The sequence below is a fragment of the Ptychodera flava genome, chromosome 16 (assembly GCF_041260155.1).
Source record: "Ptychodera flava strain L36383 chromosome 16, AS_Pfla_20210202, whole genome shotgun sequence".
In the NCBI taxonomy this organism is placed as follows: domain Eukaryota; kingdom Metazoa; phylum Hemichordata; class Enteropneusta; family Ptychoderidae; genus Ptychodera; species Ptychodera flava.
The window spans coordinates 4139103-4152500 of record NC_091943.1 but is presented as its reverse complement, the minus strand read 5'-3'; the positions used below and the strand labels follow the sequence as shown (position 1 = coordinate 4152500).

The window sequence follows — 13398 nt, the reverse complement described above, 5'->3', positions numbered from 1 at the left end:
CTGTGACTCCTACCTATTTAGAATGCAAAACACATCTGTGATAGATTGCCGTACCTGATGTACAGTGAATTGCTCAAGAAAATTTATTCAGTGCTGTAGCATATTCAAGATATATAACTGTTTTGTTTATAAGGCACAGTAATAACTGTAAACATTCCCAGCTGAGTGCCTGTTAATGGTATATGCAAATGACGGTGTTTTTAACAAGGGCTTTTGTTCTAAAATTGAATTGTTGAAAGAATGTGTTTGTGGTCAATCTGCAATCATGTCTGTGTGTCTCAATCTGATTGTAGTGTGTCCATATTGTGTTCAAGATATTGCTGAGGCTGGTACTGCAATATATTACTCATAGGATTATGTATAGGATAAAGCAAAGGTTATAATGACATGAATACCATTAAATCATCAACATTGTCACAAACAACATTTTAAAAATAGTGTATTTGTTAAATACTTGCCAAATATCATCCCTGAATGAAAGGAATTTTTGATTTCCACACTCAGCAGTCATGTTTAAATTCAATAGCTCAGATGTATGGGTTGTAAGTACATGTAGGTCATAACTAATGACAAAATCACTTTGAGTAATAATACTATAACCAGATGGCAGGATTTTTCCTCAAGACTAGGATTGCAAAATGTGGATCATACTACAGCTTTCTATACAGAGGCATGTTTCCGGCGTTGTGAAAATTATTCTCTGCCTATAAAATTAAAAATGTAAATAACACCAAATTCATATGATTGTATTCTATAATTGTGAATTTGTATAATAATCCCTGAGAATAACTAGGATGTTGATCACTTTCCAAATTCAACTTATACTTGTAAATCAAACTGAGTTCTAAAACAAGTACATGTATTTCAGTTTCCGTTTCAATATGTGATGAAATTTCATTGTCTTTACATAACTTATGTATATAGCATTGAAATTCTTTGTGGTATTCTGGGACTATTTGCATTTGTATCGCCAGTGTAATATGAGTCTCCAATATTTTATGATTATGATGTGAAAGTAAATTACTTGCCCTTCAAAAATCTACCAGTTAAAAATTTGCAAATAGGTACACTATCCTTTGAATTGCATCGTTTGAATGTGTCCACATTTGCAAACTGGCAAAGAATAGGATTAGAGGCACTTTAGAAATCATGTAACTCTACTCCACTGGATTTAATTAGGTTTGTCATTTTGTAATTAAATTGCTTGTGTCATTTGGTGTGTTATAATAGAACTCACTGAATTCTTTGAATCAAGGATGTATATTGATCAGTAGGATTCAGTCATTTTGTCTACAATATCATACAATCTTTACACATTTATATATTTTTATATTTTAGCAATGTAATTGAATTATGTTCACTTCTCAATCATCGTCAAGAATATTAAGTTCAATCTTTGAATATAGCAACTCCAAAGGGCAAATTTGCCCACAAAAACTATGACAGTCTGGTGAATTTTAATTAAGGGTTTGTATACTACTGGAAATTTTAAATCTTTTCCCTGTTGAAACCCTTACGAATGAGTAAAAAGCCCAGAAATTTGATCTGCCTGTAGAAATCAAAACTATCCATGGTATACAGTGAGTGGACGGTGCACTGAAAATTTTCACAAATGTCCTTTTAAATTACTCCTTTGAAATGATCTGTTTGACCCCAAAATTCTTTCAGAAAATTAGAGAAAATTATTTTAATTTTTAGAAACTTTGGGTGTATGGGCAGTGATTTCAGGATTTGAACACAAACAGTGCTAACTATACTTATGCTGTTCTGTGTTGTACTACCGTATAATCGGTATAGCTTGCCTACCCAGCAGGGTTTATTTATAGTTCATTGAAAATGTAATCAGACCAAATTGACATTACTTTTGTTTGGCAGAGTGATGACTGATGTGCACTGTTTAGGTTTAAATCACACTCTTTAGGTCTTAAATCAGCTGCTTAGCATTAAAAACATGAAAGTGATCTGGTCCAGCATAAATAGGGAAGTGGTGTTGGCATTGTTTCAGCATGGCTATACATGTATTGTTTGCAATATATTGTGTTTTCATCATATCCTTATGCACTTCTGCTCTGAGTTTTTGTATACACTCCAAAGAGACCTTGGTTTCAAATCTCCCACTTTGAGCAAACACAGTCATTTGTACTGATATTTAATAGATACATTATCTTTACGCATTGTTTCCATACTTTTTTTTTCAGAATGGGGTGAATTTCTCCATTGTAAAAACAAGAAGTTTGCAAATTTTGATGAAATTCGCATGGAGATCGAAGCTGAAACTGACAGAATGACTGGAAAAAACAAAGGAATATCTCCAATACCAATCAATCTCAGGGTGTTCTCACCACATGGTAAGTAAATGCATTTTATTGTTACTGCAGGCCATCAACTCCGTAGGGTCATCACCTCCATATAACCCGTCAACTCCAGGGTGGCCCCACATAATAAATATCACAATACAGCTGGGCTCATGCTCAAAAGCTCAGGCAGAGTGAGATTAGAAACGTAATTTCAACTGAAAATGACAGTTCACTGTTCATAGTGGATGTTTTTTTCCTTTGATATCAATATTTTTTAAGATGCTATTCTTTATCACTGGTGTTGATACATGTAGCCATGCTAGCTTTGCGTATGCAAGCGTGCTGAGCCCAGCTACCGAGCATACATGTACTTTGCACCAGGGCAATGACCCTTGACATAATCATGACGGTAGCTATCATGCGATATTTTATATTTCATCCCAAACAAAAATTTAGAACCTTTAGAATATATTTCCAGATTAGGTTATCTGAGTAACTTTATATCTTCAGCGCTTTCAAATCTTGATCAAAGTAGAAAATATTGAAGCTGGGGCAATGGCGTTTGATGATGCACTGTTATACTAACATATATCAGTCGACACAGGCAGAGCCCAATGCAAGTCATCTTTTATTACCTCCCGTTTGCCATACATATATGGCAATGGGAGGTTATATGGTTGAAAAAAGTCTGTATGTGAGATGTCTGTCTGTATGTATGTATGTATGTATGTATGGATGTCTGTCCGTCCAACGCAAAAACTCAAAACCGCTGCACGTATTGAGCTGATTTTTGGTGTAGTGATGCCATATATGATATAGATGTGCCGTTGTTAAAATGAACTTGTTTAGGCCCATAGATATGCTAATGAGGTAGAAAAAAAGCGAAAATGGTCAAAAATCAATAACTCGGGAACTACTCATCTGATCATTGTCATATTTGGGTTTAAGGTACCTTGGGACCAACTCAATTAAACATGTAGATTTGATGTCAATATTTGATGCTTTCTATTTTTAATGATTTTTTTTTTCTTTTTTGCCATTTTAGTAAAAATCTTTTCCTCTTAAACCAATGGTTGGATCGCTTTAAAATTCGGCGTGCAGGTACCTTGTGAAAACTCAAAATAGAATTCACCAGAGTTATGGTACAATTTGCATATTTGTATTTTGGGGCAATTTTTGCCATTTTTGGTTAAAAAAATCTTCTTTGAAACTGTGTATGCCATTACTTTCTAATTGGGTGTGCAGGTTCCTAGGAGTGACCTGAAGATGACTCTGTGAACTCAAGCTGAAATTTGCAAATTTTGTGGTACTTTTTGCCATGCTTTCAAATTTGGTACATAGGTGAAATGTAGTAGGTCATTCATTCAAAGTCAAGTACTGCCTGTGTGAATGAGCAGATTATGATTGTGCTGTTCCTGGCTGAGGTGCTATTTATAGGAATGATGCAATGTTAAACAGTAATTGATGTTTTAACTGAATTTGACTGACATTGTATGTAACTCTTGTACTGTATAAACCCTATCAATTCACCCAGAAAAATAATTAATATGATTTTAAATAATTGAATTAATGAGGATATCAACAAAGCCAAATAATTTTAGTGTAGAATTATTAGAATGTTCAACTTTTTTGACAGTTCATAGTGAAAAGGAGGATTAAAACATGTAAAGGCAAGTTTCCTGAATCCCAACTTTGACATATTCTGAACCGTCATATATTGTGCTCTGTATGTTATCTAAATGAAATTGCTCATAATAGCTTATCATGATAGGTTGGTCAAATAAATAGAGGTAGAGAAAGTTCCAATTTCCATTTATGGTTGACTTGGTAAGGATAAAATAAAATTACTTTTTGAGGAAAAAAATAGAGTGATCAATTAAAAGAGTGGTCAAAGTGATAGGGTTTTTATGGTAAAGCTGGACTGTAAGATTCCTCATGTGCTATTATAGCAATTATGCAATCTGTGTAAACGGTGCAATGAAAGTGTTACATGATTCCTTAAATGCTCTTGATGACCTTGAACTTCTTAAGTTGCAAACATTTGTCTCTTCTGTGTGCTTTCTCTGAGTACCTACAGGCTCAACTTATTCAACAGAACTTACTTGCAATGTTAATTTGAAAGTTAAAATGTGCTTGGTTAATAGGATGAAATACTGATAAAGATAACCAGCTGAAGATTCTTTATAACCTGACAGATATGCTGTTTTTTATGACGTAAATGTTGATAAGCAAGTCTTGTTTACTTTAAGTAGAATGTAATTAACTCTCATCTATATTATAATAAGCAGTAGTCGTGTTCTCCCCAGGCCGTTTAACAGGATCGGCCCCGATCCTTTATTTTTTTTTCGCCCGATCCTTTATTTTTCGCCCGATCCTTTATTTTTCATGCCGACCCTGTTTCATGTCCGCTGATTCTCTTTAAATGTGGCTGAAGACCTATTGTTTCTCGGCGGCGATTTTGTCACTTTTATTTCAGCGAGCGTATCAAGTGTGAGACGGTTCTAATGTGGCGATAACACGACGTACCAGATGATTAAAAGGTTATTCCATCGCCAAAATGTGTGAAATGGTTAGACTGTTCTCCTTTCATGTCGATGCTTTGGGTGTTTTACACACAATGAGGCAGGGTTATCGGGTGCAAAGCACCCAAAGTCGCGCTTGTCCGCTTGTCTGTGAGGAGAATAAATAGGCCGGCCGTATTGCAAATGAACATCGGCTAAGACGGATGAAACTTAAATTCAAAAAGCATGAAATGTGTTACGCTGCCGATCGTACAGATAACGGCCATTTTATACAACGGACATGGAGTATACTCAACGAAAGGCTCGGTGTTGCATCTTTGCCAGCGGGCACTCAGTCAAAGCATGGAGGTAGTTCGATGGTCAAAGCATCTATACTATAGGCAACTGGTTGAACTGCCGTTGCCACCAATGTCTCGCACTGGTAAGAATCCGAAGGTCAGGAAAAGTGATTTCGATCAGAAGTGGCTGAAATCGTACGATTGATTGAGACAAAATTAGATGCAAAAATGTATGGTACTGCCGTGTGTTCAGATCGTTGCGTGTCCGAGTTAGCCATTTCGAGATCTGTGTAGCAATACGTCAACATGACGTTGAAGCCATGTGTGTCACCTCGTGTCACGCATTCGTAACTTGCATGGATTTGTTCAATTGACTTTATGAAACAATTGCACTTGATCCAGTTTCAAAACCCATGACCCGTTTTACAATATTCAAGGCACCATGAAATGAAAGAAAAGGAACTACATGAGCTGAGATAATCATTTGTGTGATCATCTGAATACAGCAGCTATGTACGTACGGTTAGGGTATACAGTATAGGTTCAAAGGTCGCGTGTGTTCAAGTGTGCTCAACGCAATTGTCAAAGTTTCGTATGTTTCTCGAAGTAGAAGTCGATGCAATTTCAAATCTTGTTCTTGAAAATACCTGGTATCAATATTTTAGGGCTTCTCTTTATTATGAATTGAGTTTTAAAGTCAACATATTTCTCTGCAGGCATACTCCTCTGACTCCGAATTGTAAGTGCAATATTCAGTCCCGTATGAACTTGTCCGTGTAACTGTTTTGCCATGGACGTTTAAAAAAGACGTCCATGGTTTTAGAATAGCAATCTGGCTAGAGACAAACATGTACGGGTAGTAACAGAGGATCAAATAAAACGTCTGATTTTGAATGTTATTCTAGAAAAAAACTGGAAGACTTTGAATGAAATATGGATGTATATATGAAGTGCTTAAAGTGCATAAAGATTTTACTTTATCCTTTTATTGTGGGATTTTTTCTGATGCTATGGAGTGATGTATGTATTGCATAATTAACATAACATTTACATATGTATTGTTATGCAAATTAGCCGATCCTGTTTCAGAAATTTCTGGGGAGAACACTGGTAGTATCAAGTTGATCAAGCTAATATTGACAAGTTGGTCTGCTGTTGGAGATTAAAAGCTGTAAAAACAAATGTATGCATGTCTATCTGTCTGTCTGTCTGTCTTTCTGTAGACCCGCGTTTTTTGGAGGGTCTATGGTCTGTCTGTATGTATGTATGTATGTTTGTTATTATGTGCGGATGTATGTCTGTCAACATTAAAAACTCTTAAATCGCAGCACCTACCATCTTAGTATTTGGTTGACAGGCATCGAGGGGTGGAGATGTGAATTTGTTGAAATAAACATGACAAAGTCAAAAATATGCAAATGAAGGGGAAAAAAGGAAAAATCCTGCAAATTGCTAAAACTTTGTAACCACTGGCCAGATTGGTTGAAACTTGGTATGCAGGCTCTTTATAGTGACCTAAGTTACATTTCTTCAAATTGTGGTGAAATTTTAAAAGTTGTATTTTTTTGGCGATTTTCCCGTTTTTTTGTCAAAAAATCTTTTCTGAAAGCACTCATCCCATTGCCTTGAAAACTTGTTTGTATGATCCTAGGGTTGGCCTTTGTCAGATTTGTTCAAATTGTGGTGAAATTTTCATATTTGTATTTTTGGGGCAATTTTTCCCATTTTTTGTCAAAAAATCATTTTCTCCCAAAGTATTTGTTGGATTGCTGTAAAACATGATAGTCTTGATCCTAGGGTTGTTTTCTGTCAGATGTGTAAAAGTTATTATGAGATGGAGCATTTCATATTGCTGGGGTATAAGATTAATTTGGACTTGCAACGGAATTTTCTTAGTCAACCTGTAAGAATGCAATGTCATGTGTGTACTAGTAGTTAGTATCGCTGCAAAATGGGAGGACAGTGTCATTGACACTATTATTCGATTTGCAAACCCGAAATTGCTTATATCTCTGCCTGTTTGACTGATTCCTAACAAGCATTGTGGGATTGGTGGCAGTGACTACCGGGTATATGTTCGAGGAAAAAACCTTATTGTGCTGTAGTGAGATGTGTATCAGTGTGGCACTTGAACCTGCCTGCTGGCAGCCAGCTACATGAGCTATCACCATCAGTACAACGATGTGTCCACCCAGTGACATTAATCCTTTGAGTGCTGTAATTTTTCCCGCCAAAATTTTAGTGCAACATTGTACCAATTTTTGTGAATTTTTCTGTAATTTTTCAGATAATTTTGTACCAGATGGACCTCACATTTCATTGGTTACAGTTTTCATCAAAATTTTGGCAAAAATCTGAAAAGATTTGACCGGAGTACATTTTATAAAGGCAAGAAAAAATTGAATTTGGCACTCAGAGGGTTAATAAACTCGATAACATGTTCTCAGCCTATTAAAACTAAATGAAATCTCAAGATGTTTGTCTTACCCAAGATCAGTAGGTGTCAATTTAAGTTTTCTGTTGATTCTTTGTTTCCATCTAGTTTTCATGGATAATCTGTTATTTATGTACATTAATCTGTGATATTTTCTTCTCATAAGTGTTATCATTATCATCATTATTTTCTTTTCAGTTTTGAATCTGACATTAATTGATTTGCCGGGCATGACCAAGGTACCAGTGGGAGACCAACCTCCAGATATTGAGACGCAGATTAAAAGCATGGTATTGGAGTTCATACAGAAACCAAGTTGTTTAATTCTTGCTGTAACGCCAGCTAACACTGATTTAGCCAACTCTGATGCTTTGAAATTAGCAAAGGAAGTTGATCCGCAAGGTTGGTTTATGAGACTTCCGGCATTCATTATCTGGATGTATTTATTTTATGAGCAATGTGAATGTGTCTGTATTTCGATCATTATCTAGAAATGCAAATTGAATCTGATTGGCTGCATTCAGATAATTATCTAGAAATGGAATCTGATTGGCTGCATTCAGATCATTATCCAGAAATGGAATCTGATTGGCTGCATTAAGATCATTATCTAGAAATTGAATCTGATTGGCTGCATTCAGATTATTATCTAGAAATGGAATCTGATTGGCTGCATTCAGATTATTATCTAGAAATGGAATCTGATTGGCTGCATTCAGATTATTATCTAGAAATGGAATCTGATTAGCTGCATTCAGATCATTATCCAGAAATGAAATCTGATTGGCTGCATTCAGATCATTATCTAGAAATGGAATCTGATTGGCTGCATTTGAAATATCTCTCTTGAAATCACAATTGTAAAGCAGATGATTTACTGTCAGTATGCAAATCAGCAATAGAAATAAATACAAATCTGCTTGCATTATGTCAAAGAATTATGAAAGAGCACTCTGATAATTATGAGTAAGACAGGCCCAAAATACCTTCCATGCATTTGAAAATTGTTATGTCAAAGGTGATATCATGATTTATTCCAATATTGTTTTTGAACAGGTTTACGGACCATAGGTGTGATTACCAAACTAGATCTTATGGATGATGGTACAGATGCCAGGGATATCCTAGAAAACAGATTATTACCACTCAGAAGAGGTAAAATTTTCCTGACAGAAATTGTTAAGTCACCAGATTTTGTTTGTTATCTGCAATTCTTCAAATTTCAACTTTTTAGCAGCTATTTAATGGTTACCTCTTTGATTTTCAACCCGTTTTTTTGCTTCCATCTGCCATACATATATGGCATCTGGGAGGTTATACCGTTGGAAAAAGTCTGTATGTAATGTCTGTCTGTATGTCTGTATGTGTATATGGACGGACTGACGGACGGACGGACATATCAAAAACTCTGGAACCACTGCATGGGTTAAGCTGATTTTTGAAGTAGTGGTGCCATTTGTGATGTAGCTGTGCCATCGTTAAAATGAACATATCAGTCTCATAAATATGTAAATGAGGTAGAAAAAATGCTAAAATGGTAAAAAATCAAGAACTCAGGAACTACTCATCTGATCATTGTCATATTTGGTTTTTAGGTACCTTAGGCCACACTCATTTAACTATATTGATTTGATGTCAATATTGGCTGCTTTCTATTGTTAATGATTTTTTTCTCTATTTTTTTCCCATTTCAGTTAAAAAAGTCTTCTTCTCTGAAACCAATGGTCCGATTGCTTTAAAATTTTGGGTGTAGGTTCCTTGTGATGACAAAAATAGGATCCATTGAAATTATGGTGAAATTTACATACTTGAATTTTTTGGGGCAATTTTTGCTATTTTTGGTCAAAAACTCTTCTTTGAAACTGTTTATCCCATCACTTTCAAAGCAGGTGCAGAGGTCATTATGAGGTGGAGCATTTCATATTGCTGGGTATAAGATTGATTTGCACTTGCAGTGAAATTTTCTCAGTAATCAATCCGTAGGAAGGCAATGTCATGTGTGTACTAGTACCAGTGTTCGAAATAACACCTGTCCGGCAGTCCGAGACTGGTTGTTTTTCTGCCGGACTGGTAAAATAAAAAAGTTACCAGTCCGGCGGACAGGTTCACTTTAGCGTGGGGAGTCTTCTTTAAAACTATGTCTGCTATTTTTTCTCTGGGCTCCCATTCAAATTTTATGGCAAGACAGTTTTCTTTCCCGTTAATTCATCCTACTCAGCAGCGCATAACAAAAATACTTAGGCACATAAAGTAATCGCAGTATCAGGACTGGTAAGTTTTTGGCAGGACAGGCAACGTTTTGAAGTTACCAGTCCTGGTGACTGGTTGATATTTTCCACGGATTTCGAACACTGCTAGTACATAGTATTTCTTTAAAATGGGAGCACAGTGTCATTGACACTGTTTTTTTTGTGTGAATGCCAGGGTACATTGGTGTCGTGAACAGAAGTCAGAGAGACATCGAGGGCAGAAAAGACATCAAAGCTGCATTAGCTGCAGAGAGAAAATTTTTCCTGAGTCACCCATCATACAGACATCTAGCTGACAGACTGGGAACTCCTTATCTTCAGAAGTCTCTCAATCAGGTACTTTGCCGAATTCATTGTGTTTCTGTCGTTTCCAATTCCCGTCAACGTACTTGTGACAATACAATATTCAGTGATATGGTATATCAATTTTAATGACAATGATAATAAAGATATTGCCGTGCCAAAGCGATGCTTTCTCCACAGCTTCAGATATTAAAGGGATGGCTAGTTAGCATTTCAATACACAGTTATATTGCTTACTTTTTCATAAATTGACTGTCATGTTTTGCTGTCAACATACTAATAAAGAGAATGTTGTCTTTTCCTCTATATACCTTTTGGAGCACCCTAACATCTATATGTAATGTTTTAATCTGCGACAGAAACTAGGCAATATATTGCAACCACTAGATTCATATCAGCCGTGAGACCTCAAATGTCCCTTTGTACTTTCAAGACAGGTTTTATTCCCAAAGCTCAACCATAGCCACTGACTGTGTTTCTTTATACAATGTATCCATGGTAAATTCAGTTTGTGCAAAATGCAGTGATAATGATAGAATTGCATCATAGTGTGCAGGGATAGTTTCTATTACTGATCTGTTTGCACAAGATATAGTTTAACACTTATCCTGTGAGACGATATCACTTCTCCATTTGCCCAAATGAGTAAAAAAGGCAGTATTGAGCCAAAATCTTTTTATATTTGTACCCACTTAGCATGGTAGATTATGCCTAGTTTGGTCAGTAAAAATCATACTTACAGTCTCTAGGCATTCAGGGGCCTTCGGACAGCCAGAATTTGTTAAAATGCAACCTATACACGTAGTAGTATGAGGCCTGTTATACCTTATTGGTTATAACCAACTTGACCTGATGGTGACATATGAACTTCGCATGATAAGGTTACAATTGACTCAATTCATGTTTAGATTTTCTCTCATGTTTTTCATTCAATGATTTCTCTGATAGCAACTCACAAATCACATACGAGACACACTGCCAACATTACGCAGTAAACTTCAGGGGCAAATGTTATCCATGGAGAAGGAGGTTGCAGAGTATAAAAACATCCGACCAGACGATCCGTCAAGGAAGACCAAAGCCATGCTTCAGTAAGTGTTGTCTTGTATTATTTGTAAACACTGTAGGATTTATAAAATCAGAAAAAAATAAAATGTAAAAGTTTGCTTGTAGGATGTCTTGAATATTTCGGAAGATATTTGATGAGAGGATGACACTGTGGTAGAAAGTGATAGAGGTCAATTTTGTAGTTTTGGGAAGATAAAGGCACATCTCTTGTCAACAATTACTGTTATTCCTTGAATATTGGACAGTGGAAAACTTGGTGAAATTATTCATTCAGTAGGGCTTGTGGTGTTGGGTAAATGAACATTGTCCTGGCTTCAGCCTTGATGTCAGTCAGTGAAGATTGGCCAGGCTTCAGTTTTGATGTTGGTCAGTTAACATTGTTCTTACTTCAGTCTCGAAGACAATTGGTTAAGATTGGCCTGATTTTAAGGTCTTTGAAAGCTCTCTGTCAGATTTTCCTCCCCTGTCACATCAGACGTGAAACCATACACTCAAAATGTCTTCGCGTGTGATTTCTTGAATTCAGAATGATTCAACAGTTTGGGGTGGACTTCGAGAAAAGGATAGAGGGCGCTGGTGATGAAATAGACACTTTAGAGCTGTCCGGTGGTGCAAAGATTAACAGAATATTCCATGAAAGATTTCCGTTTGAATTGGTGAAAATGGAATATGATGAGAAGGAACTGAGACGAGAGATCAGTTATGCCATCAAGAATATCCATGGTGTACGGTGAGTGGGAGTACTTAATAGTTTGTAAATGTAATAATGTTTACTGTCAGATATATCAGACCAAGTTCAGTTTTCAAATTTTTTTTGAGTTAACGTTATGTGTATTATATTTGAGATGATTTACAAACAGTTACTCATCTTTGGGAATTTAATCAGCAAGAATGTCTCCCCTATGTTACCTTTGTAAAGGGATAGACTTGCGTAGATCGGGTACAAAGTATCATCAGTTTCACAACATGCAATGTGGTTAAGTCCATACATAGATCGGACAAAATATTTCATCAGTTTCAAAGCATGCAGTGTGGTCAGTAACACAACCACTTGTCCAGTGTTTATGAGTGAATGATCACTACAGAAACATGGCCACTTATTGTGTCACTAAGTTTAAGGAATTCAGCATAGCTTTTCTTTATCTTTGTCAAAAGGTGTTTATTCCATGTTTAGAAGGCATTTACAGAGTGTTGTACTCATCGGATTGTTGACAACATATACTAGAACTTCTAAATTTAATCAGTGACAAGTAGAGTTGCATCCTGTCTGAAGAACCAATACACCCCTGATGTGATACATTGGATACTGATTGAAGTCATTTTCCAACAACAAACATGAAATGCATTTACTCTTGTCTTTCACAGTGTTGGATTGTTCACACCAGACATGGCGTTTGAAACCATTGTGAAAAGACAGATAGCGAGGCTGAAGGAACCAGCATTGAAATGTGTTGATATGGTAGTTACAGAGCTGACCAATGTGGTCAGAAAATGTGGTGAAAAGGTAAAGTATATTCCTTGGAAAATAATTCCCAAATTCCCAAGGAAATGGGAATATTTCACTGTATCTAGAAATCATACCAGCCTGCAAGGTTTGGTGAGAAAAAGGTAGCTGAACAGGAATTTTCTCAAAATTCAAGTGATCAATCACGAATGTTCACAAATTTAGTTCAAATTTTTGTTTCGAAAACCCATATTACAAAAAAGTAGGTCACTGCATGACATCAAAATGTAGATTGCACTGCAAGACACAAACACAAAAATTCCTTACATATTACAAGCAGATTTTATGTACACCTGATAAACAAAACTGATGTACTGGTTGTATTTGTGTTGTTAGTACATTCTGTTCATGAAGATGTTGTTTGATGTTTTCATTTTGCTTCATCAGATGAATCGTTACCCTCGACTACGGGAGGAAACAGAGCGTATTGTCACAATGCACATCAGAGAAACCGAACAGAAAACCAAAGATCAGGTAAGTGTCAGTTTTCCTCAAAGTTACCAATCCATCATTCTTACACCAAGTGGATGAAACTTTCCAGTAGTACTCTAAACTTTCTAGTTTATCACTCTAAACCTTCCAGTGATGTCACTCTGCTTGTCTAAGTTGAATTATGATATCAATGTAATCTGTTGAGAACAGGCAGAAAAATTTTAACGCACTGCCACTTTCTCCATCACTATGAACCAGAACAGGATCATTCCCTGAAAAATATGATATACTTCCTGATCTCTGATGGCAGC

At 36.1% G+C, this 13398-nt stretch overlaps 1 protein-coding gene across 5 annotated transcripts in view; it reads left to right on the top strand.

The window, feature by feature from the left end:
* The window catches only part of LOC139152558 (dynamin-1-like), a 38726-nt gene that overhangs the window by 5942 nt on the left and 19386 nt on the right, over positions 1–13398 (top strand). For all 5 annotated transcript variants that reach the window (XR_011556652.1, XM_070725774.1, XM_070725772.1 and 2 more), the window contains exons 3-10: positions 2199–2348; positions 7730–7933; positions 8588–8686; positions 9956–10116; positions 11032–11174; positions 11678–11881; positions 12517–12655; positions 13043–13129. Coding sequence is in view for 4 of the 5 variants with exons in the window: in XM_070725774.1 (XP_070581875.1) it covers positions 2199–2348; positions 7730–7933; positions 8588–8686; positions 9956–10116; positions 11032–11174; positions 11678–11881; positions 12517–12655; positions 13043–13129 (1187 nt within the window). In the remaining variant the exon portion in view is untranslated. The remainder of the gene's footprint in view (positions 1–2198; positions 2349–7729; positions 7934–8587; positions 8687–9955; positions 10117–11031; positions 11175–11677; positions 11882–12516; positions 12656–13042; positions 13130–13398) is intronic.